Source organism: Battus philenor, unplaced genomic scaffold (assembly GCF_028537555.1).
Source record: "Battus philenor isolate CCGP_79_NKW_IND1 unplaced genomic scaffold, ilBatPhil1.0.hap1 SCAF_19, whole genome shotgun sequence".
Lineage (NCBI taxonomy): Eukaryota > Metazoa > Arthropoda > Insecta > Lepidoptera > Papilionidae > Battus > Battus philenor.
Window position 1 is genome coordinate 8,504,522 of NW_027181681.1, and position 26,643 is coordinate 8,531,164.

The 26,643-nt window shown below is 33.5% G+C and overlaps 2 protein-coding genes across 5 annotated transcripts in view; one reads left to right on the forward strand and one right to left on the reverse strand.

The window, feature by feature from the left end:
* The first annotated feature begins 1,121 nt into the window (after positions 1-1,121).
* On the forward strand, positions 1,122-9,726 carry LOC137921492 (fanconi-associated nuclease 1-like). The gene is made up of 11 exons (XM_068764268.1): positions 1,122-1,688; positions 1,785-2,069; positions 2,636-2,843; positions 2,964-3,194; positions 4,262-4,384; positions 5,547-5,781; positions 5,864-6,069; positions 6,729-6,850; positions 7,041-7,292; positions 8,068-8,237; positions 9,021-9,726. Exons 1-11 carry the CDS (start codon positions 1,184-1,186, stop codon positions 9,198-9,200), a joined length of 2,517 nt encoding a protein of 838 aa, XP_068620369.1. The 5' UTR covers positions 1,122-1,183; the 3' UTR covers positions 9,201-9,726.
* Positions 9,727-11,835: 2,109 nt separating this feature from the next.
* Positions 11,836-26,643, reverse strand: part of Hnf4 (Hepatocyte nuclear factor 4) — a 58,403-nt gene continuing 43,595 nt past the window's right edge. For 3 of the 4 annotated variants that reach the window (XM_068764634.1, XM_068764635.1, XM_068764632.1), the window contains 7 exons: positions 23,137-23,264; positions 21,256-21,402; positions 20,520-20,640; positions 19,070-19,201; positions 18,098-18,334; positions 17,511-17,667; positions 14,323-16,309 (listed from right to left, as the gene is read on the reverse strand). In XM_068764634.1, coding sequence (XP_068620735.1) covers positions 16,255-16,309; positions 17,511-17,667; positions 18,098-18,334; positions 19,070-19,201; positions 20,520-20,640; positions 21,256-21,402; positions 23,137-23,264 — 977 coding nt within the window. In that variant the 3' untranslated portion in view covers positions 14,323-16,254. Of the gene's footprint in view, positions 12,378-14,322; positions 16,310-17,510; positions 17,668-18,097; positions 18,335-19,069; positions 19,202-20,519; positions 20,641-21,255; positions 21,403-23,136; positions 23,265-26,643 lie in introns of those variants that run through there. The other variant, XM_068764633.1, reaches the window with a different exon arrangement.

Genomic DNA, 26,643 nt, shown 5'->3' on the forward strand with positions numbered 1-26,643 from the left:
ACGTATATATAATAATATTCCACAATCAATTTAATATTTATGTGTAATATTCTATCCAAAAACATGTGAATGAAACAAATGATGTCGATGAGAATTAAATGTTGTTGATGCTCACTCAGGAGGCTAATTATTTTCAACCATTCTTTTTATAACTTTATGTGTAAAGAGCAACTGTTGAGTTTCTCGCCAGCTCTTTTCAGCAGTACTGCTTTCAACACGGTAATAGCTTTCTGTAAGGATGCCGATATTTTATGTTGATTGAGAATTCGAAAGTGCTTGGAAAAATCTATTCCAATAAAAGATATTTTGATGTTGATCTAGCTGATCGCTTCTTTCTAGAAAACAGTACAGGGCAATAAGTCTTCAGCATGTAAAGGCCACTGTTTCGACTCGTTGGCGTCTTTTTTTTCAATAGAACTGTATCAGGATTTTTCTGAAATTAGATCGATTTCAATATTTTACTATCATTTTACATTTTGTAATCATGAAATTTAAATAGCTGTAGGAACTTTAAAACAAATTTTAAGCATATTAAGGGCATTATTGGGAATTACAACAACTGTTTTACTTCTTCTTCTATTCTAAGATAATGTTAATCGTATATTTTCTGCAATATTAGGCGTTTTGAGTTTTAATAATAACTTTAGTACTTAAAAAGAAATACTGTCATGAAACATGTTCAATTTTCGGAAATGCGTTTTCCTATCGATAACTTCCTTTTTATTTATAAATTCAAACACTTCTTATATATTATATGAATAACGGCGAAATTAATGCCTTAGGCATTTTTTTTTCAGTTAATCACTCTGGCGGTGCAGGTGGCGGTTTTCACATTATAATAAATTCCATATTTATATAACGTATTGAACGACTTTTTTCCGCGAGGATTTTTTAGGATTTATTTATTTATATTTAACAATACGCCTAAGTTTACTGTAATAATACCTTGACAAAAATAATCGACGTCAAATTATAACAGTCTCAATAATTTAATAGCTTTGTATTGAAGATACATTTTTAATCGGTGATTATCGGTTAATACGATTTTTTCCGGCAATTATGCGATCGATTCATCACTAAGAAATACTCAGTGATGTCGCTTTCTGTCAACCGAGGAAGATTATAGTTATTGTTATCATCGCGAAACTATACTGACGTTGTAGGAAATGATAACATTTGAGTCATGAATCAACTAACTAATTACTATAGAAAAAAAAGGAGCAAAAATCATCTCAGTTTATGTAATAATGAAAAAAGAAAGCAAGCATATATTTCGAATACTTCAGAGCCAATTAAAATAAACAAAATGGAATTAGATGATTCAAAAATAGTGATTGATTTGTGTAGTGACAGTGAAGACACAGAACCAGAAGATAAACCTAGCAATTCACATAGTTCGCACAGTATATTTTTACACAATCCTGACCAGAAGTTGAAGGGGCTAAATAATTCTGCTAGAACGATGTCAGATTGCCCCACAACTCCAAAAAAAACTATGCGTAGTCCTTCATGCAATCAAGTGCAAAGTCCTAAATCTATTTTAAAGTTTTTTTCGCCAACGAAAAATCGTAGAGTTGTCTCTCCTCAAAAACCAAAGAAAAATCTGAGCATGTTTATGATTTCAAAAAGCAAGCCCTTGTTAGTCGAAAAGTCCTTTCCGGATGACTTAAAAAGTTATGATGACAAGAGTAAGTTTTATTCTTAATGTATAAATAAAATTTTGGAAACTTAAATAAACATTGAATATTTTTTATTTAATTTTTGATGTGTTAATTTTTATCTAGCCTTGTTTCTTTTGGAAAGCATCCACAAATATTTAATAGATAAGAACCTGAAAAATCTGTTACCTGAAACAATGGATGATCTTTTATCTAAATGCATGGTAGTTTTCAAACCTGGCATGAGATTAGTATGCCGACTGTATTGGAGAAAAAAAGGTTGGTACAGACGAGATGAAATTATAAAAATTGCCAGTGGTGATAAAAATGTAATGAGTGATCCAGATTTAGAACTAATGATTAGTAGTCTGATAGACAATGGTCTTATTGAAGTTTCTGCTACTAATAACAGTAAGTAAAATTGGTTATTTCCATACTAAAAGTATAATTTGAATGTTTATGTTGCTGTGATAAAACCAAACCTTCCACAATGCCATAATTGTGCCTAGCTTAAAGTTATAACAATGTGTCTTATACAATGTTTTTGATTTCCACATGACCTTGAATATAGGAGTGATATGTTGCAGTGTCTCAGTTTAACTTACTCAGAAGCAATTGAGGGCTTCTCAATAATTTAACTTATTGTTAAAATATAAATTTTATGTTAACTTACTAATTAACACTTCAACTTCAAAAGTCCTTATCAAAAATAACCAGCTGATGAATAAAATGAATATTAACCTAGTGCATTTGACAAAGTGCTTGCTGGATATCCTACAATCACAAGATAGGTGAAGAAAAGGAATTTTCAATAATTCAATTAATTGATTTTTAAAAGTAGATTTCACTACCACCTTTTAAATTAAAAATATGGCATAAAGAAAAACTTACCCCCAATTTACAAGTGTGAGTAAACATATTATTATAACATCAGTAATTAAAAAATTACTAATCATAAAGCTTATATGTTATATTAGTTACAGACAATTCTAAAGGTTTGACACTTGACATTTTATTTGAGATCTTGAAAGTGGAAGAGTTAAAGGAAATATGCAAGGAATTAAAATTAAAAGTAAAAACAAAAGAAGATGCTAAAAGATCCCTTGAAAATTTTTCTAATGCTTCCAATATAACAGAATATTTTAATGGCCCCAAAAAAAATAATCTAAGTAGATTATTGACAATGTAAGTATATTTTTGTTAGTGTAATATAATTGAAAGCATTCATTCTTGTTACATTGTAGATATATAACAATTTTTTTACAATTTATTATTCAAAGTAAATACCTTGAAAACTTTTTCCAGGCTTACAAAGAAAGCTGGCAGATGTTATAGATTAAGTGAAATAGCATACAATACGTTAACAAGGTTCTTTTACCTTATGAACTTGGGTATAGATTATGCCGTGATAAAAGAAAAAAAGTTGGAGCTATTATTTATTAATAAAAAAGCAAATAAAGAGACATATCCCATTGATGAAGATATGATTTTGGACAATGCGGCCATTGTTTTTAATACAAAAGATGAATTTGAAAGGTATGTAGGTTATGATTTTCCTATAAGCTTGACTTTTACATTTTCATTAAAGATCCATTCTCAATTTATGTATGTTTTGTTGTTTTTAAAATATTGTAGATACCACAAAGTACCAAAATTATACTTTATGGCTGTCTTAGAACATTCTATGAATCTAGAAAATTAAAACAGAAATCACACTCATTTTAAATGGTGTTGTCCATTTTTCGATCTCATAGACAAAGTTAACATGTACAAATGTACAAATTTACAAATAAAGTTGCGTACAATTTTTGCATATAACTTATTCCTATGTCACCAATTTCTGAGGTCCAATCTTTTTATATTAATTTCATTTCATTCATTAGACATCATTAAACAAAATAATAGATCAATGTTTATTACATAGGAGTTTGTATTACTTGAAAAATAACAAAATAGTTTGATTACAAGAATCACAGAGAAGGTAATTTATTTTACAATAAATAGTTCTTCAAAATCTGGTATATTCCAATTGAGTCTATTAGGATACAACATGAAGTGTAATGTGTATTTTCATAGAGTTTATTTCTACTATTTTGTTATTTAAGGTTTTAGATTTTGTAGTTTTGTCATGATGAAAAGGCTGAGACCCTTTATATTGTCTCTTAGGTGTAATGGAGAAATTCCATCGCCTAGAAAAAAACTAAGTGCTTGTGAAATATGATCCAGTCATAGTTGACAATATTATTATTTCATTTATTATATAATTAGGGTATGTGTTTGATGTCTGATTATGAATACACTTTGTCATAGTGTCATTATGAAAATCTTATCTAAGGTGCGATATTAATAATAATAAAGTAAAAAGTATAAAGTAAATAAAAAAAGATACAGTATATCTTTATTCACATTACATATAACTAATTTCAATCATTACATTTTGAATAAGTAAATAAATACATATTTTTAGGGTAACCTCTCTTAACGACAATGTATGCAAAAAAACTGCCTAGCCACATAATATATATTCTGTCTTTTGGATGTAAAATTACTACTTTTATGATTACTATTGTAATTTTTTTTTATCCGTGGAAATATTGTTGCAGTTATTTCAATGCATGTGCAATGTTTGAGAGTTGGGAAGCGGCAAAAACATCCGATGACAAACTTGGTATCATCGATATAGTTTATGATGCATACAAGAACATAAGTGAGAATGAATTAAAATAGTAAGTTGTGAATATGAAAAAACAAGTAAAACATTTACAATTTAAAATTGACTGTGAATAGGAGTTTTTATGAATCAACCACTTTAGCTGGTCACTTTTCACATTTCACAGCATTTGTACTGGTCACTTTAGGATGTAAAAGAATATATTACCGTGATCAAATAGTAAGGTGAAATTGTCATTCAAAACTCCCAGGCAATAGGTAAATTTTTTTTTTTGGTTTGATTATCTATAACATTTGCGAAGTGTGTTATTGTCAAAAGTTGGAATATCATTTGGCTGGGCCCAAACCATTTTGAAGGATGTTCTGTGTCTCAAATGCTTCAAGTCTCGAATGGTGCCAAAATGGTTCATTTAAAAAAAATGTCAAAAAAGGCTTAAATCGTTCCACAATCACCGTATTTGCCTGATTTGGTTTCACAAATGCTGACTTTAGCAAACTCAATAGGCCAATCCGAGGACGCCGTTTTAAGACGTTTGAGGAGATAAAAACCGAACGAGGGTCTTGAAGTCTATACCGGAAAATTTCTATTTCGACTATTTCGAAACCGACGGCAAAAGTGTTTTTTATCGACCGGGGATTACTTTAAAAGGGATAAAGTTGATTTCTAGTAATAAATAAAGAAGACAATTTATAACGAAAATTCACCTTAAATTTGGATCACAGTATTACATCAATATTAACATGTTGATTGCCATTTGAAAAATAAAGTATTTTTATGTATGCATGCGGTTCACCAGTGAGCCATGTCTGACTGAATCATTTGACCCATGGGGTCACTTTTGAGCTGGGTTAAAGGCTAGTCGGAAACGTTTCCCACAAGCCACCTGTTTCAATAATCAAACAAAATGCAGATGGAAGTGAGTTACACGCCTGATTTAACCAACTGGAAAAAATACCTTACGTTTTTGGTTTTATGCTTCATCGCTAAAACTAGAAAGTAAAAGTAACTATTTTTTGTATAAATAACCGCATTTTAAATACGAGTACTATAGAATATATATCATAATTAATAAAACTATTTCAATTTTTTATTTTACATGTGGAACAGAAGTCTGCAAAGTAGGTCTGATAGCTCGAAGATATCCTGTTGTTGCAGTATACTCCAAGTACTGAATATTGCTAACTTAAAAGGGTCTAATTTTTTAATTTCTTTTACAGTTATAAATCACTATCATTGTGGTTACGGAGGTACACACCCGCCTATGAGTATGTTAAAGTGTTAGAAAATAGTGTGCAAGAACTGAAAAAGCTTAAAGAACCAAAATACTATTCTCTAGCTCTAGATATTCTTGATAAACTTCTATTGCAGTCCTCTTTCAGACAGCACAAGAAAGCTGAGTGGTATGCAGAGAAGGCTCTTATTTTAAATAAGCACTTGCATCGTGATAGTGAGGTATATTTCATTTACAGCAAATCAACTGATATTTGATATAATGTAGCGTATATTTTTAATTTTGGACGTTTCCTTTTCACAGGAAGCGGCTAAAGTTCTTCTTGAGGGATTAGCATCAAATGTGCCCGAAGAAACAAAACTCCCCATACGCATACGAGCCACAAAAATGGCTATGGTGAGAAGCTCCAAAATCAGTCAAGAACTTCGAGAAGAACTGTTGACTGCCAGCGGGGACTACATCAGAGAGGAGAACTTTGAGGCGCACCATGTCCAGCACAAGCCAATGGAGTGAGTAAAGGCTTAAACATATTCTCTGCTGACGACGCTGCGACATTTAGCAATATTTTTTAAAAATGCTGTTATGTTATAGCATAACTTGTATTCGACACTTGTATTATTATTTTAAATTAATTATTTCTCATTATTTTTTTAAATAAAAGACCACAAGTACAGTACTCGACATTTAGCATTTACTATACCGGAATATGTATTTATAAATAATTAATTTATACTGTAAGGTAAATAAACTACATTTAGAACTAAAATAAACTAAAATATAAAATTATTTGGTACCTCAGGCCACGTTCTTGTATGTCAAATTACAGTTGTTGGCGTACCAAAGGCAGCGGTTATGTCACACGTACACTTACGTCAGTTGAATTATCTGATAGTGAGTTTTTTCTAGGAATGACCACAAGTTGTCAATGTCGGAGAGGTTAACTTGATATTTTGGCGACATAGTAAGTGTGGCAGGAAGTCGCCGGATGCGGGCAGTGCATGATCGGTTATCGTAGGGAAGGAGGTATATGCATTGCAGTGGGCTTCTATCGGCTGAAAACAAGATATTGACGAGTAGTTGATAACATGGAATACTTGTGTCATATTCGTTCATGACAGACGCTACGCGAATATTTGTGTAACACTTTAAGATACTATGTTTAATGTAGGAGTTACAACAACAGAGGCAAAATTAAATTCGCGACGTACATGGGCGCGGGCGAGCGCATCGTGCAAGAAGCGGAAGAATTTTGCATCGACCAGTACATAAGCAGTGGACAATACACTCACGGTATGGTATAACCAGATGAGTTTTGTGGAAATATTAATTTTGGGAAACACGTTTAAGAAAATAAAGTTAAATGTAAAAATGAATAAATGTATATTAATTATATGTTCCGCTTACTCGATAATAATGATACCATTCGCAACTATGTCAGTAAGCTATAAGAAATAAGGATATATTCACCAGTTCATTTCAGGTGAACATTGGGAAGGCAAAATCGTGACGACAATATTCTTCCTTCTTTTCTGGGATATTATTTACACGAACATTCCTGGCGTTCGTGGTATATTCCTCTCGCTCTACCAGATGTACCCTCTGGATTTGTTAACCGATAGCTTCTACATGAACAGAAAGACTCTGATAGATGATAGGTTGCAGTTTATACGGAGCTCTCGTGAGAACGAGCTCTTGAATATTATGGAGAAGACTTGGAACAGTAGACCTGAGTGTAAGTTTTATGTAAACCAATATAATTATTTAGACAGTGTTTGTTTCGCATTACACTTTGAACTTAATTACCTGGAGGTCTCTGCCGAAAGTTCCTAATACACGTGTTTAGTTATTTTATAACGTTTTATGAATAGTTACCAAAATTAATAATTTATGGATTCCATATTCTAACTAAATTAACTAAATGTGATATACACAATATAATCACATTAATTAATTTAGTTAATAATGATATTCCAATAAATTACATTTCCTTTATGTACCATCATCATCATCATCATCAACATTTCAGCTGTAGAACACCTACTGTTGAATTTGAATCTATATAGGTTACCCACTATGAATTTCGAATAAAACCCATATATATATTTATATATATTACATACATATCTATATATAGGTTTTATATACAATGTATATACATGTGTATATATATTGCCGTGAGAGGAAATAGGAGTAAAAGCTTTAAAGGGGTAAATATATAACTCATTTGCTCTCAGTGAATGTGTGGTATACTTTATCCTAAAATAAAAAAAAAAATTAAATATCGTAATGATAACATAGTAAATAATAATTAATTTTAATTTCTGTCTCCACAGAGTACTTACTGCCAATAGTCGTCCAAATAAATACGACATTTCAGAGATAGCACTTTTTACTAAAGTATTATTAAGATCCCATAATTATATGACCTTTTTTGAATTATTAATAAGGGAAAATTAAGATGTCATCTACCGCTAAATGAATAAAAGTGAAAAAAATTTCTGCTATAGCCGAGCTGTCCGGTATAACTCGCAGCCTCGGGTGGGATAAGATCGCGGCCGTTTGCACGTGCCTGGGCGCCGCGGCCACAGCGGCCATTTGCCAACGATTGGCAATGAACTACAACTACGCACACAGTGGTTTTCCTGACCTTACGCTGTGGAATATAAACACCAAACAGGTACATAAAAAGGAAAATGTTTCTAGTTCGGGTAGATTATGTTAATTGTTATTCGTTTATAAATATATATATATGTATATATGTATAAATGCATACATATATTTTATATAAACTTTTCATTTATCTTAACTATTAAAAAGTCAAGTACTTCGGTCTTGACGTTCTGACACGTCTTAGTGTAACAGCTCATGGCAGTATATGATGCGTACTAAAGAAGCGAATTCGGTAAGTTTGTTTTTTTTTTTATTTCGTGGCCTTAAACTCAACAGTTTAAGGTCGCGGGAAGTCTTTTGATGCGGGCATCACTAGATCGATTATCGTGACGTTCTTTGAGGGAGGCCATGCAGCATCTATCTGCTGACATGATGACAATAGTATAAATAAATATACTTACTTAACAGTATATATTGCCTGTGCCTCTCTGATTCTATTGACTTTTTTTTTGTTATTATTTTATTGCTTCATTATGATATTTAAAAAAATGTATATTTGAATACTATTGATGTCACATTAAAATAAGATACATGTACAAAGTAATAAACTGAATTTGTTGCGAATATTTAAATATTTCTATAAATAATAGGTATTGATAAATTTCGTTCATTGAGACCTCCCTCAAAGTTACGATAACCCGTTTTGCGCTGCCCGCATCGTGCGACAGCCCGCAACTTTAATTGTCTTCGGACTGCTCAGTATTGGTATTGGTAATAAAAGTTTTTAACAACTACATTTTACAGAAAAAAAATACTAATATAGGTAACCATTACTATGAACGAATTTCAGATAAAGTTTGTGGAGGTTAAAACGGACTCTGACAAGCCCTCCGTGAAGCAGCTGCAGTGGATGCAGTACCTGCGAGACTGCGGGGTGCCTGTAGAGTTCTGCTATGTCGGAGTCAACACGACGAGGTCCAAGGCCCGCTCGGGACCCACTGGCCAAATAAACTCAACAGAGTTTAATTAAAAATCTACCTTGTATATTCTATACTGTGTTCGTCTCCTACAATTTTCATTTTTGGCCTTCCTAAACGTTCTGAGCTATATAAGAACTCCTTTAAGCAAGTAACAATATCCCTCATCAAGTTATTGTCTCGGGCATTAGTTATTACATATATTATGCCAATTTTGTAAGTGCTTATTCTTTTATCAACATCATTATTCACAATTAAATCTTCTTGTCTTTACATTGCATAAAATGCATCTTCTACATAAAAAAACATATAATTATATAGTTAAAAGGTGTAAAAAAAAATTAAAAACTGATGCATGGTTGTATTTTAAACCAGGAAACTCCTAAAGCATGCGACTGATGTATAGACAAGTTATTAATTTTTTAAATAAGTTTATCAGATAATGTCTATAGAATATAATAGAACAAATTAGCCGCAAAGATGTATTTACGGTTCGCATTTCGGCTTTTTGCCTATCAAAGTTTAAGATATTTTTGGAGTTTATAAGTGATATAATTATAATGAACAAATAACTTTCAATTAATAAATAATATAATTAATATTAATTTTAAATATAATTTTTCATAGTAATATTCTTTATTATTTTACCAATGCATGGGTGTACAACCTCTGATATGGCAATCGAGGCATGTTCTCTTGTTTGTATCTCTGCTCAGAATAACTAACACTAAAACTAACAGAATAACATGCGAATTCAGTAAACCTTCACACAATCGAGATACCTTTTAGATCTGTAGTGTTAGGCGCTATTTCTGACCCCAACTCGCATATTTGGCGAGAGACTTAGTCGCATTACTGCATATCATAGTTAAATGACCGTATTTAACGACGACGTAAACCTGCTCCTTTGACAATAAGGTGCAGGGTAGGATACCCTCTCCGCCTCGACAGTAATCTACTCTACCTCCTCCCCTCCTCTAACCACGACTAGGGTCAGTCATGTTAAGAGAGTTATGTTGTAGGCAAGGGAGTCTACTGACAAAGCAAGCTGCTATCAGCAATGCCAATGTGTGGGGAATTCCCCGAAGTGCGGTGAATCGCAAGTCGATTGACACTATGCAGGGAAAATAAAGGGAATTTTATACTTATACTAAAACGACCGGTAAATGATTCTTCCGTTCCTTTTGTTAGTACACAAAAATTTAAATTTTAGTCGATTTTTAATTAGCATGCTACTGAATACTTTTTTAACCGGAGAGATAGGACACCCCTAGTTTGTGTATAGTAAGTAGGTGCATCACTACGTGGGGAAACCCCATATCTAGAAACGCACCATTACTACTGTGTGATTGAATAGAATCACTCATACTTGTGTCGTGTCCTATCCTATCTTTTGTTTTATATCGTGAAGAGTTTTTACGATAGCTAAGTACAATTATGGATAAATGGTTGTAAAAGGCCGAGATAAAAAGCAATCTGATGATCCTAAGGTAAGTAATTAATAAAACTTGTTTGAATAATAAACGCCTTGACTCTAAGAATTCGCTTTAACCGATATGCCTATTAAAAGCCTCATTATGCACTACAGTTATTTGTTAACTACGTCTATATATGTATGTTTGTTTATTAAAGAGTTTCACTTTTATCATACCACTGCCTCAACAAGGTGTGCTTGGTAATGTGATCGGTGTGCACAGAACCCATTATAAACTATGGTTATTAATTTAAAATTGTGAAAATTTTGACGTCGGCCTCTCATGATAACTTTTATGCATAAATCAAATCTTTTTTGAAACTTGTTTTAAAGGTATAAGTTATAAACTTAAAATGACAAATTATTTTAAAAAACACAGTACAAAATAAGTAGATATGTCAAAATTAGGTGTTCCCATTCCAGACGTGGTATGTCGCCACCTTCGACCATATTATCACTTGACGCCAGGCGAAATATGATCAAATGCTACCCTGTCACGGATAAAAAAAAACTGTAAAAAAATATCAAAAATAGTAAATTTTAAAAAATGTTAAAGTGAAGAATCGGCTATTTTCTAGAGCTAAAATCATCTATTTTTAAAATTCACACAGTCGAGCGCAAAAGAGTACCCCTGGAAGAGACAACGGAGGCTTCAACTTCTGGTGTAGAAGCAAGTACTGGTTCTAAACCCAATCCAATTCCAGTGACCTTGGCTTAAAGCGATTCAAGTGAGTTATCCGCCAAAGAAAAAGGTAAAACGCTTAAATAAATTTAACCCTCTTTGGCTCGAAGAACCAGACTTCAAGCTGGTTACAGAAAGATTGATATGAGTTGGCAAATTGCGTTTTTAGTTCGGTGTCGATTATAAGCACATATAAGCGATTTGATTCGTCACCTGTACTCAGACTGCCACAAAAAAAACACTGGAAAGCAAAAAACTTCCCAAAATCTCTACTTCCTAACAGCGACAGTTTTAGACAAAAAAGAAAGGACAGCGGCGTTAAAGCTTGTTGTTGCTTTAGCTGAACATAATATACCTTTGTCGTTTATGGATACCTTTGGCCTTTTGTGCATAAGCATTTTTCCGATTCAGCTATAGCAATAAATACAAATTTACACAGAACCAAAGCCACAGCTATTGTAGACAATGTTATAGGAAATACATGTATAGAGGGTGTTAATAAAAATTACAAAAGGAAACTTTTTTCTTTAATAATAAAAGAAACCACGGATCAGAGCAGTAAAAACAATGCTGTTTTACAGCGGTAATGAAAATCTTCTATTATATTGGTCTCCTAACTATACAGAATAGCGATTCTGTATAATCAGGAGACCAATATAAGAGCATTTATTACTGGACATAGTTGAAATATCATTAAGGACTGCATCTGAATTGTACGACTGTTTAAAACAAATGCTTCCAAACAAGAACATACCCATTGAAAATATGGTTGGATTCTCTTCAGACACTACAAACGTAATGGTCGGCGAACACTGCTCTATATTTTTCTTTCTCAAGAAGGACTTGCCTCACATTACTCTCATTAAATGCTCTTGTCATATGATACATTTATCTTCATCAAAAGCTTCTCTTGAATTACCGCGAAACGTAGATTTTTACGTTCTGTTGTTCTTCTCCGGCCGAGGTTCGCACCGTCAACTTAAATTTCAAGAGTTTTTTCTTGTGGAAATTCATAAAATTTTGGCGCCAGCTCAAACTCGATGGCTTTCTTTAAAGGCGTGTGTTGATCGAATCCTAGAACAATACATTCCATTGAAAGCATACTTCAAAGTACCGTGTTTTCAGATCCATCGAAGAGTACTGAAAAAATCCTCGTCTTATGTGTTGTCTTTGGTGACAAATTTTAATATTATATTCCAGGTAGAATCGCCACTTTTTGCACCGATTAAAACCTGAAGTCGAAAAACTATTAAAGGCACTGTCTTCAAACTACCTGGCAACGTGTTATATTAAATCTTTGAATGATGTTTTAAACGCGGAGTTCAGAAACACCAAACATTTACTGTATTTAAAGGACATCTACATTAGAATAAAAGCTTCACAAAGCATGACAAAATTAATAAATGATGAGATTGTATCCCGTTCAGCTATCACTGATTTTTAAAAAACGTGTCAAGGCTTTTACGTGGAGTTAACATCGGACATTGCTAAGAGGTTCGATTTTAGAGACTCCCAGTTCAGCGATACTATTATTATCGTAGATCCATCGGCAACCCAAAAATTTACTATTATATCTTTGACGCCTGTACTTCCGCGATTTCCTATGAATGGAATTGCTGGATTTCACTGAGCACGGGCTTGATGCGGACAATTATGCTTAATGCTATTAGGGAAAAGCATTCTCTTTTAAAAACACCAATAGTGATCCTGTTTTTACTCGTGCTTCCAATCGCTAACGCACCAGTCGAGAGTAAGTTTAGTGGCTTAAAAAATATTAAAACAGAAACAGACTACACAGACACGATAGTTTCGGTAATGATTATTTATACAAATTTATAGCTTCTAAAAATATGTTAAATCGTAAGGTATGGCAAAAGCCTTAATGCAAATAAATAAATAACTGCCTAATTTTTTTCTTTTATTTCTGTGTGGGAAATTAGGTTGTTTCCCGAATTTGGAGAATTTCGCTTTGAGATTTTTTTGGGAAATTCGGTAAATAGGTATTGGCAACCCTGCCTGCCAGTCATAAACGGTCTGTTTCAGCAGATGATGAGCATTTCGGCAAACTTTGAAGACTGAAAGGCGGGAACTTAGAAGTCTAACCGACCTCCAACTCCGAGCTGGTACTCAGAGCTACAGTTGTCGCACTGATGGTGACAAGAGAAAGCTTTTTGCTTGTTACTCCTGCTTTTACCCGGTGATGGACAGCACCTCTTACGCAAACGGTCGTTAGAGTCTTTCTGTCTGACGAACACAGCGCAGTGATCTCGTGGATTCGTCAACCTCTTTTCATACACAAGATGTCCACTACAAGCAATCTTTTATGGTCCACTACAAGCAATGGGTAAATTGTTGTAGTACTTATATTTTTGTTTTTTCATTTAAACAAATTTCGGGCTTAATAATATTAAAAGTAAGTTGGTCTATATTAGTTGTATAGTGTGTCATACGTTAACACTTAGTACGTAAGTAAAATTTTAATACTAAATAATAAACCTGCGAGATGTAAATCAATTTTAATTTTAGATATCTTTGATTTATAAAATTCCGCTCTTCGTGGTTCGATTGCTATTGCGCAGTGGCGCTGGTGTCTATTGCTGGTAAATTCATTGTCAATTTTTTTCATAGAAAGTTACTATTCTTCTTGTTAGAGAATAATGTTCCTTGACCGGAAATAAATACAATGACATTTGAACAATAACATTATTATTGAAGTTTTGTACTGCTATCAAAAAATAACATTTCCCGATTTAAAAATAAAAGTATTTTACTTATTAATGCAAATTCAATAATAACGGGCTCAACAAAAATGTTTACAGTGTTCGTTCCATTAATAACGATGTCTGCTGTATCGGCCATTTCAGTTATTTTCTTGTATTGTAAAAGCAGAACCGACAAGAGAAAGGGTTATATGGACGTTAAAGAAAAACCTTGAAACCTGTTAATTATAAAGAAAATTTAGTATAATTGATTATTATGGTACGCTATTTTATTTTTTACAAATAAAAATTTTTTTTGTTATAAAGATTTTAATTACTAAAATATATATATATCAAAAATGTTTAACATTTATTTACAATTAACATAATAACTATAAGGCACATACTTAATTCGTAACATCAACATTATTCCCGACATTTTCCTACCGTTATTACTTTCACCGGCTTTTATCATCTATATGAGCACCTACAAAACTATATGAAATTAAATTGAGCATTTTAATATAACTTATGAATTGGCAAAAGCTTCTCTGCATTATTGCAGTACACTTATCGAGGCAGACGTCATGCCTGCAGTGGAAAATAGATAACAATTTTAAGATCATTTGATCTAAAATCGAAGTTGACATTAATATGAGTCACTGCAAATAGCTCAACGTTGCTACCTCTTCTAAATAACTAACAGTAACGACATACTGTAACACTACCATAAACATGCATCTTACTAATTATTCAATTGAAACAACAACAATGTAAATAGTTTAGAATTTGAAGTTATATGAAAAAATACTAGTATTAAGTCTTAACCATCACCTACATTTATTAACTTTAATGGTAACGTAGAATATCAATAACAGGAATACATTTCAGAAATTATTGTTTGTCGCATAGAATACGAAACTACAACGCAATTACAAAAAATTATTAAAAATACAAAAAAAATTGTATATATGATTTACTGTCTTGATTACATTATCTATAATAATTTTAATGGTTTAGAACTCCATTTACTGCAATACTATAAGGTCTTTTTTTATGCGGTGGATACGTTTTACACAAAAGCGCACATAAAAATTCGCATCAAAATATGATTAATTGCCTCACGGACGGACGTAATTTTCCGTAATTTTTTAGAATTGCATAAAACCAAAACAAGTTTAAATTAAATTAAAATCGCGTAGAAAAGATCAATAATTAAAGTACTTTTAAAAATAAACTAGTATTCAAATGAAAAGTAATATGGTTTCATGTTTGCGAGTGGTCTCAAATCACTTTCATTATCAGAAGACACTGTCTCCTGAAATATTTGCGATCAAGCTTTTTTCTTTTCTGACAATGTGATCAGTTATTAATCTTGAGAAACTTTTTAAGCTCAGAATGATGTAATAGCAACTGGTCGATGGCAAGTATTGTATACAAGGGGAATACCCAATATGCAACTCTCACTAAAAACAAATCAGTGACATCTAGATGTGAAAAGTTAAGGTGTATCTGTCCTTGACATCAGTGGAACAAATGGAATGAGTATTGAGCGTTCCATGACTCCTAGAGATTATATAAGGGCTAAACAAGCTTGTATAAACGTTGTTCAAGAAATTTTTGAAAGAAGTACAAACCGCACAACTTACTATTAATACGTAATAACGAATACTAATTTTGCATAACAATGATCCGCATAAAAAGAGACTTTACAGTATATAAAGAAATACCTCCCAAAAGGGCATGGATGATATTCCAAGGCCTTGTCTTTCCAAATTTATCCCCTCTGAGTTTATTCATTTGATGTAATATTTTTAACAATATTTTAATTCATTAATAATTTAGTATAAGATGATACAGAATTGTATACAAAATAATTATGTAAGCACATAAATTATTACAAACAATAACCGTTTAGAATTAAATAATGTTTAATTTCATAGATGTAGACATAAAAAATATAACTCCATTAGTAGAGCAGCAATCATTACACAGATAAATAATAAATATATGTGACATTTATTTAATCTATCAATATTTTGTATGATGTAAATTTAAAAAAATATATTTACTTGATTCAAAAATTAATATTTAATTTTTTTTTTCGTGTAAAAATAAATATGTCAGCAATAAGGATTACACATAATATGGGTTTTTGTTATCGACTAATTAAATATTCTAAGGCACTTTGTTCAAGGTTCCTGTTACGCTTTGCTACATACAGCCTCTACCGCTGTCAGGTGTCGACAAGTTTATAACAACGTAATATCCGGCGACTTCATCAGACGTGATGATTGTTCAGGGCTCCTGCCAAACCAATTCATATTTTTAGGATATTATTTAAAAATCTTATCTATTATCTTCTGTACTAACAAAAAATGATGCAAAAAAAACTTAAAACATAACAGGTCACATTTTTGAGAAAATATTTTGTACTTTATATCACTAATAGATTTACATCAGAATTTTTTAGTAGTTATTGGATTTCATTTGTAAATTACGTCACGAAAAGATTAAAAACAATTTAATGTCACTTAAAAGCGAAAAAAACGAAGAGGTAAATGCCATAGGGGTTAAATAGTTATAATCCTATAAAAGCAACCAAACTAGCCGAGGTTTCTCTCTCGGGTTTCGTCACGAAGCTAAACGCGTTTCATCTGCGATACAGTAACGCCAAAGAACGCCCACCGTAAGCTACCAAAGAGACGTAGTGAAATAAATAATTTTACTGCTCAATTCTCAACTTAAAGGTAAAATTGTATGTCTGGGTCGAACGTCTTCAACGCTTTATTGCTATAAGCTCGATAAAGTAAAATGCTAAGAGGCAAAGAGCATTTGATAATTACTTAAGGATCCAATCTCCTTAAAAATATTTCACATATAGAAGAGACAATGAGGATAGCCTAGTGAAGACTGATGATGGTAATATTATGACTCTTGCTTACAATTAACTACAACAAAGCTTTGCCTTTGTTTTTTTTAGTCTTTAGTTCTCATAGCGCACCATTAGTGGTCCGCAGGTGACTTGAACGGTGTCAACAGAGACGTTACAAAAAAAGGGGGTACACGACAATTTTATTGATTTCTTTAGATAAGAACTAAAATATTGACCAAACTTCATATATCAATGTAGACAGATTGTATTTTAAGATAATGTAAAAATTTGCATATTCTATATTCACTACAACATGTCGATACTTGCAAAGCGCCGCTTCCGTCCGCAACATTTGTTCAGACATGCAGATACGCAGTACGACTTGTGGTGTGTGTGCTTTCAAAGTACTGTTGTGTAAAGTTTATTAGTTCGTGGCTCGAATTCAGCCGCATCGCAAATTTTCACAGATGGAATATTCATATTTTTGTCGAATGTTAGGAATATGGTAGAAATGTAGTTACAGGAGGTCCGCCGGGATAAGTTACATTTTGTTTATGTTAAAAAAAATGTAGAAGCCGCTGGATTATTCCATAAATATCTAAGAGGATGTAAGATATGTTTGGGATTAGTTACATGTCGGGCTCCTGTTTGAAGACGGCGGACTCGTAAGGTGCCGTTGGCGCGCTAAGCGGGAGCTGCGGCACAAGGGGAGGTGAGGAGCTGCCCCCCGCGCCTTCGCCTGCGCCCCCCGTTACACTCCCATCCGTCGTGGTCGGCTCAGCCGAAGCGCCTACAAAAGGCAGATAGAAAAAATTACTTAGTTAAAACTTTCAATTTCGTGCATGAAGAAGTGAATGAACAGCTTATTTTTCAGCAAAAAACTTTTACACTTATAACTAATCACCATCTTTATATAATAATAGTATATTTTACATAAATAAATCCTGTTTTGTAAATGACGTCATAAACATCCATTAACACACTCAGGAGCCGCATAGAGGTTTGTTTCCAGTAGCAGAGAAATAGATTCTTGGGGACGATCGACTCTCCAGTTACAACTGCCCAAGCTTATTGAAAAGATAAGTGCCAAATTTCTTGCCGCATATCTGCCTTCGGAACACGGTTGTGATATGCATGTAATTGATGTCTCATGTTTAAGTGCATGCCTGTAATAAAGAATTTTGGAAATATAATATCATGTGGCGCTGTGTTAAGCTCACCTCCGAGCAGCATCTCTTGGAGGAGGCTGTCAACGTGCGCAACTCCGAACAGCTTGGCGAACTGGATCTGCTCGATCATCTGCCAGGTGATGCTCTGCAGGGGTGGCAGGCAAAGAAGTAGCTCTCCGAACCGACCACGGCCGTCGTACTGTCGGTCGCTGATGTAGTCCTCTAGGTTGATTTGCACCTGGTAACGGAGCTGCTTGATCTTCTGTGGCTGTGACAGTCCTTTGGCGTCTGATAAAAAAATTGATTTTATAACTTTTTATGTACTAACTTTATAATGTGACCCAAAATAAGGATTAATGGACTTGTTATATTTAATCACAATCACTGGTAGACGTGGCAAGGGTAGGACCCACGGTAGGTGGGCCGACGACATAGCCAAGGTTGTGGGAATTCGCTAGATGGATGCGGTCAGCTCAACACTTATCATTGTGGCGATCTTTTTGGGAGGTCTATGCATTACGAGTGTCTATCGGCTGATATATTGATAATGATTTAATCTCAGATTTTGATTTATAGTGTTTTTTGACCTAACTTACCCTGCTGTCCAGGTTGCATTTGCGGATGCCGCGGGTTTAATTTTATTTATTAATGCACGCTAACTGGTCTTATTGGAAATCTATGGGAAAAGCCTATGTCCAGAAAATAGACGTCTTATAGCTAATAACGCGATACGTGTTATTTAATCTCACACCTTGCAAACGTATTGTGAATACCATTATGTAAATATTAAAGGAAACATATTCATTGAATCACTAAAAAAATTAAAGTATTTATTGTCGCCATATTCTGGATGCTTTTGTTTATAATCTTTAATGTGAATTTAGAGTAAGATTGTTTTATAAAGCAGCAAACCTTTTTTTTGGGTAATTGGTGTTCTCGATTTTTGTCCGGAATAAGTAAAAAAACTTTTATCTAAACAAAAATGTTTATTAATAAGTCAATGTCAAAAATCAGGTTGCTTACTAGGATCGAAGAAAACTATTGCCTTGAGACAAGCGAATTCCGTGTCGTCGATGTCTATCTCACGCAGCGGCTTCACTATCTCGTCCATCACTCGTAGCCCTATCATGCTTATGTCTATATCCATTCGGCCATCTGGAAAAAATATAAACAATACATTGACCGACTTCAGTAAATCGTAATTTAAATTGTACATACAAGGTTAAGGTCGTCGAATTTTTAAGGAAAATCTTTTTTCAAAAATCTATGTGCAGAAATGGACGACCTGCAATTGTAATGATGACAAACTCTTTATAGTTTGGCGGGAAATGGCGACTACAACATGCTGGGCACTGCCAAACTACAAACTTATTTCCTTCCTTTCTTCTTTGTTCTTAAAAAAAAGTGTTCTTGTGAGATTATTAGGGATCTAAGGTATTTAGATGTATATTTTCAAACATTTAACTTTATTTTTCGACGAGCCGCGATAACGTGATTCATCTTTTTATTTTTATTACAACGCGGAATTATCACCTCACTGTAAACTCGACATTACACAACTTGCTACGTATACGACGTTACATACAAAAGTACGTACGTACTGTCGTCAGTGACAGGTAAAATGTTAATAAATATAATAAAACTGATCATAACGTACATAAGGTTTGCACCAGAAATAAAGACATGCTTGTACCTATCAACTGTGTGTACGATATTATAAAACTACCATGTTAATGTCTCTAAATTATCTAATAATAAATTTAAGAGGTTCATCCAACAAAAACTTGTAAAACAATCCTAATGTAATGTAAACGATTTTTAATTAATAATAGAGCTATGGAATGAATTGATTTAGCTACTGTATAAAAGTATATTATAAAAGCGACCACAATAAAATACGTCTGAGTTTATTGTGGGCTCTTCTCAAGTCAAGATACCTTTGAAACCCTCGTAGCTTTAAGTTGAAGGATGTCTTAAAGGGGAATTTAGATCTATTCTAGTTTCTATCAAATTGGGCTCTTCAGGCGTTCTTTTTATGGCGGACACAAGTGGTCACTTTAAATGATCCTAATGAATGAATTGGTAGCGGTACAGGTTTGAAATATGCGATTGTAATTTGGATGTTCGATTCTTGGGATGCAATCTTATATAATTCACACTTTATGCATTAATTATATAGGATTGCCACTGCTCACAAAGTTTCCAGAGGATCGGCAGCAGTGTCCTCTGCGTACCATAACACTAGACTGTAAATGCCAACACACTTGCCTAGCATTTCGATTATGGTATAGCTCTTTTGGGTGAGGTCTATACTTTGCAGTAGTTGGCTATAGACTGAAACGCCGAATGAATATATAAACAGAGTTTGTTGTTAATAAAAATTTTATATATAAACAATGACAACGCTACACAACGAGTTATCAACCAAAATCATTATTTGAATAAAGATCGTTCTCGTGATAGATCCACTCACCGATGTGATGTTTGGCAATGATGCAGTTGTTCCCGAGCAGCAGTACATCGTTGAGGTGCAAGGAGCGACGCGCACAGCCCAGCAACAAGTGTTCTCCCGCGTGAGCTCGTAACAAAGCCACCTGAAAAGCATTCACACATAAAGCAAATCTTGACTGTTTCGTTATTCCATATCGTTACAATAGAGAAATGTGGTACGTGCATCGCGTTTTTTGCAATCATTAATGTACATATAGTTTTTACTTCCACATATTGTTAAATCACAAAAACAATTCGAAGCATATTCTGTTATGAAGTATATAACGTTTAAATTTCAAACATTTTCAGACATCCAATAAAGTTAAAATACTAATACAAAGCAATTAAAAATTACAGAACCAATTGAAATTTCAAGCGCTAAGTAAAGAATATGAAAGAGTTAAAAACATTAGGTTAACAATAAATCTATTTACATAGTATAATCTAATTTGAAAAGTAAGTAGGTAATTATTATTATATAAATTACTATTTATTAATAATTTTATTACGATTTATTTATTGATCATCAAAGTAATAACAATTTTTGTTTGAATGAGTATCAAGACAAGGGGACATAGTAAATGTCTGAACTGTTAATTTTCATCGACTATTATTAGTAGAGAGCTGATCCTTGAACAATGAAACTTTATCGAAACAACACATTCTTAAGGCTTTCGTTTAGAGACAACCGAATTACTACACACTACAAAGAGACTCACCTGGTCATCGAGGTGCAGATCCGTAAAGGCTGGGATGTACTTCGCCCACTCGACCAAGATGAGCAGCTGCTGCTTGATGGAGTCGCACACGTCGTTGATGTTCGCCAGCTTTCGGTTGTTTATCTCTGCGTCTGTCACGTTGTTGGTCTGTCAACATTAGGTGTATGCTATTAAAAAATATCAAATCACGAAAACTGGTAAAAACTTGTTTCTTATAGTCGATTTTATTAAAACTTTTGTTTACTCAAAGTCTTCAGCTTTCTAAATAACATTCAGACTACATATGAAACTCTTTTCTTGGAAGTAAACTGTTATATTACCAATTGATAAATCGATTTATATAAAAAAAACATCTAACAATAAGAAAACCCGTAACTTCCCGAAGAAAAAAAAGTGACATAAGAACAGTTCTCCACATAATGAGTCTTTATATCTTTATTGTACATGTTAGAATATATGTACATAGACGTAAAATGGGCAGTTTTACCAGTCACGGCAATTTCTTCCCGGCAACCATAATATAGAATAGACAACCATAGAAGGAGCAATAGACGATAATTAACATATACATACAAACACATACACATTACTGCAGTACGTACAATATATGTGCTTATAATAAATATATTATAGCACATTTTTGCATGCATTTGATGTACTAGAAGTTATACTGCTAACCAGTTTAGGCTTTGTGCAGCTTCATCGAAATTGAGCCCGTAGAAACAGGGGTCCACGAACTAAAAAAATTTTACGCTGGGGATCGTACCCCAGTTATGACGAAGACGTCCACACGCGGAGAACTATACCTGTGTAGGGGTATAGTGTAGTAAGTGGGGTGTAGCGTATGTAGAAGCGAGGACTACTTGGCGGTCGGGAGAGACACGGGTCTCTCGGCTTATAATACATAAATATAAATAACATAATAAATAAAAACATCAAAATAATTTGGAAAATAGGTAGCGACTTAGCACGTCTAATATTCAGGAGTAAAACGCATTTAATCGAACGACCTGTGCGGTAAAAGGTTTCGACATGAACGATGAAGAACGCGAAGGCATTTTTAATCTCTAATTCTCTGATAATCTCAACGACTTTTTATACGTAACTTGAAGAAATTGAAATCTAGATGAAAGATAAGGAGCGTGAAGATAAAACAGAATATTATTGCATTCTGGCGAAGCTATATGGGTTGCCAGTTAAGCTTAACACGAAAACGGAAACATTTCATATTTTCGGAGTCGGAAAATGAAAATAAAATTGAAATTTTAAAGGCGCTCAAGTTCATTTAATTGGTGTTTAGTGAGGTCTAGGTAGCTGACATCTGTGTAATCAAGAACGTAGAGGAATGACTGTTCAAGAGAAATCCCAGTAGTAGTAGCAGGTAAAAAGTAGGAGAAAAAGTTTATCGAAGTATATTTAATTCTTTACTTTCGAATGACTATTAATAATAAAGAATGTCTATGGTCCTCCACTGGTGTTAATGACAACGTAAAAAGCTTGTAATATGTGCATCATTAAGGTGCAAAATTTTTCGCATAGTCGCGCAGTCGTTCTTAATTTTAATTAAAATCAAATAATTATTTATTACTGACTATTCGATTGGTTTTAATTTAATTGTTTATCTCCAAAAATTAAATAACTACGCCTTCGCCACTGTGATGATCATATGGTCAAATCTTGTCAAACGGATCTAGTATTTTTAACTTTAGTATCATTGTTTCATCTTCTGGCTGTTTACTATGACTTTTCAACTTTGTAATTAACCTCTAACTGTACTTATTAACTTTGATAATGCTTGCAAAATTTGATAACACAGTGTTTTATTATACCAGTCGTAACCTTATTGAGAATGAGTTAAAGTTCAATTTGACGCCACCTAACCTCATCAATGACCTTTCTGCTAAGCAGTTCCGCATTGAGCAGGGACACGACGGACAATCCGTTAGCTTGTGTAGGCTCCTCGTAGGACGGCCGCCTGCAGTTAATTCTATCTCTTTCGTTCTGGACCGCTGTGGAAACAAATGAAATAATTACTTTTTATCTCATCATTGGAAAGTAATAACACGTTAAGTGTGAATTGTTGTCAAGCGCTAGTCAATATAAAATAAACAAAATAATCCAGGAATAACTGTGCCGTTTTAAATGACAGCGAGTTTGCATCTATACGAATACAATATCATGAATAAATCACAAGGTTTTTAGTATTCGTGTAACAAATCTAGGTTAATATTTTTCATCTTGGCCAAAAACATTAGGCAGTATAACAAAACTACAGCACCCTAAAATCTATTATAAAAATTACTTATCTGGTTAATAATACAATTACCGGTAATTTAAACAATAGATAAGAGTTTTTAGGGTTCCATAAAACATCTGAGACACAAAATGTGAAAAATGATGTTTTTGAAAAATTAACACGTTATGTTTTTCAGTCTTGTCTTACTCCTGTGCTTACAAGAAGTTGTTAAATATTGCTTATTTGTGAATAAGAGACACTGTGGTCCGATATGACGAAACAATAGTTTAGTAAAGAAAGTCTGATAAAAATCCAGATGCTAAATGAACAGATAAAATCTAAGTAAAAAATGCTAAAACATTGAAAGATTCGAGATGTTCCCTCAACCATTAAAAGGTTCACTGAGATTGGTTTTCACGTAAATGTATTTTGCACTTTATGATTTGGAGCTCTAATACTTCTGGCAGCACGTTGTGTGCCTACATTAACATATCCTTGACAGATCCCTCCCGTTTAATGAACTTGACCTAGGCACCAATAAACGCCAGTTTATAAGTACACGTGTTCAAGTGTTGTATTAATATTAATTTTATTATTTTTTATCCTTTCTGTTGATTAAAAGGTGTTAATTACGATTATTATCTTTCGAAGGTCGATCGAATTACAGGAAATATGAAAAATGACTTAATATGAATCATTTTTTCACCTTGAATGATAGGAGGTAATTCAACATTTTTTTCTGGTTATGTGGGGTATTCTGGGGGGGGGAGACAAGGTTATGTGGGATTCCTACCCACTAAAACCTCCTCAGTTTTCTCCTTTTGCGCTTTATGAGACACTGCGGTATCTCGCTTTACAAACTTGTTTAATATTCCCGGAGACCCCGTGCAAATCTGACTTGTAGAGCACACGCTACACAAAACGATACCTCTATAAAATCTCATGCAGGATTGTGCACACCTCGCCAAGAGACAAAATATGATACGTTGTCAGCCCAGTATCTTTAAACTTACTTTGATTGCATGCAACGAGTTAATTTATTAATCTTTCAAGCTCATTTGTATAAACTAATATAATGGAGAAATGATCCTACGGGTAGTCAATAAAGGAATGTTAATATACGTGCACATGCGCCGCTGCTTTTTAAAAGGTGTTGTCGTAGTGATTTAAATATTCCTCTTTATTTAAAATTGTAATCTTCATGTTCACATTTGTGGTAAAATGTCTCGATTTTACGTTACTACTTGCATCGTTGCCATCGTTGACGACATTATACACCCAGCCAAAAATGTTACTGGCATTTAATCATCAGAACACTCCAAATCACAGGATAAATGTAATCAGTTTAATAACACCGAAGTCAATCATAAAATAAACGCGTATAATCGACAAAAGAGCATTCGCACCGTGCAAATGAATAAAATGAACAATTTACGAGTATATCTAATATGACAAGTGCAGGATAAAATAACTTTTAATTCATAATTGGGTTAAATGACAACTCACTTTCACACCACGCTTGCAGTACCATTGGTAGAGTTCACTGCTAAAATCGCCTAAGAATTTTCTATGGTGAAAATGGCAACTTTAAAAACACATCCTGTCCCTGGTATAAGATGATGTACATTTTGACAACTCTTCGTCGTCTTAACATGGATATGCTTCTGCTCATGTACTTAGCTCTTTGTCAATCATTCTTATATTATTGCGTACTGGTTAAGGGCGGGTCTTTTAAAACTAACGTAGCGGTTCTCGAAACAGTTCATCGCACGATAAAAGTTATGTTGTCAAAGCCATTTAATTACGTAGTGTTTACGCGGAATAATGGCAAGAAAAAAAAAAGATCAAAATATGGTTACGCACTTCATATGAAATAGAAATTAGGAGTAATCACATTATATAGGTATATATATATATATATACACACACACATATATATTTGTACGTATATATATATATATATAGTTATATATGTATATACTTAGTCTGGCCATAAATACTGTTACTATTCAAAAAAAGAAAATATTACGTTTGAATTTGGAATCTGTCATTTTTATATGATTGCTTGATGTGTTTTCTTATTTTCGCGCCATTATATTGTTAAATATTTTGTTATATTAAAATGGAGTGGGGTGATAAAGAGAACCGAATCGCTGTGATTGCCTTACATAAAGTAGGTATGGAGAAAAGTGCAATTTTTAAAACCCTCCACCCGCTTGGTATTAGTCAAATGTTTGTTTACCGGGCTATTGATAGGTACAATGATACCTCCTCTGTTTGTGACAGAAAAAGATCTGGCCGTCCACGTACCGTTCGTGTGAAAAAGGTGATTAAAGCAGTTAGGGAAAGAATTCGAAGAAATCCTGTCCGTAAGCAAAAGATTTTATCTCGGGAGATGAAGATAGCTCCTAGAACCATGTCGCGTATATTAAAAGATGACTTAGGACTTGCAGCCTATAAGAGACGTACTGGTCACTTCTTAACTGATAATTTAAAGAAGAATAGGGTGGTAAAATCCAAACAACTACTTAAGCGGTACGCAAAGGGAGGTCACAAAAAAATTTTGTTTACGGATGAGAAAATTTTTACAATTGAGCAGTATTTTAATAAACAAAATGACCGTATTTATGCTGGAAGCTCTAAAGAAGCTTCGCAATTAGTAAACAGAGTACAACGTGGGCATTATCCCACTTCAGTGATGGTTTGGTGGGGTGTTAGCTATGAAGGGGTGACTGAGCCATATTTTTGTGAAAAAGGTATTAAAACGTCGGCACAAGTTTATCAAAATACCATTCTTGAGACGGTAGTTAAGCCTTTAACTAACACCATGTTCAATAACAAAGAATGGTGCTTTCAACAAGACTCGGCACCGGGTCATAGAGCTCGATCCACCCAATCTTGGTTGAAAACTAACGTTCCGGACTTTATCAGCACTGAAAACTGGCCGTCGTCAAGTCCTGACCTAAATCCATTGGATTATGATTTATGGTCAGTTTTAGAGAGTAAGGCTTGCTCTAAACGCCATGATAATTTGGAGTCCCTAAAACGATCCATTCGGTTGGCAGTGAAGAATTTTCCTCTAGAAAGAGTTCGTGCTGCTATTGATAACTGGCCTCAACGTTTAAAAGACTGTATTGCAGCCAATGGAGACC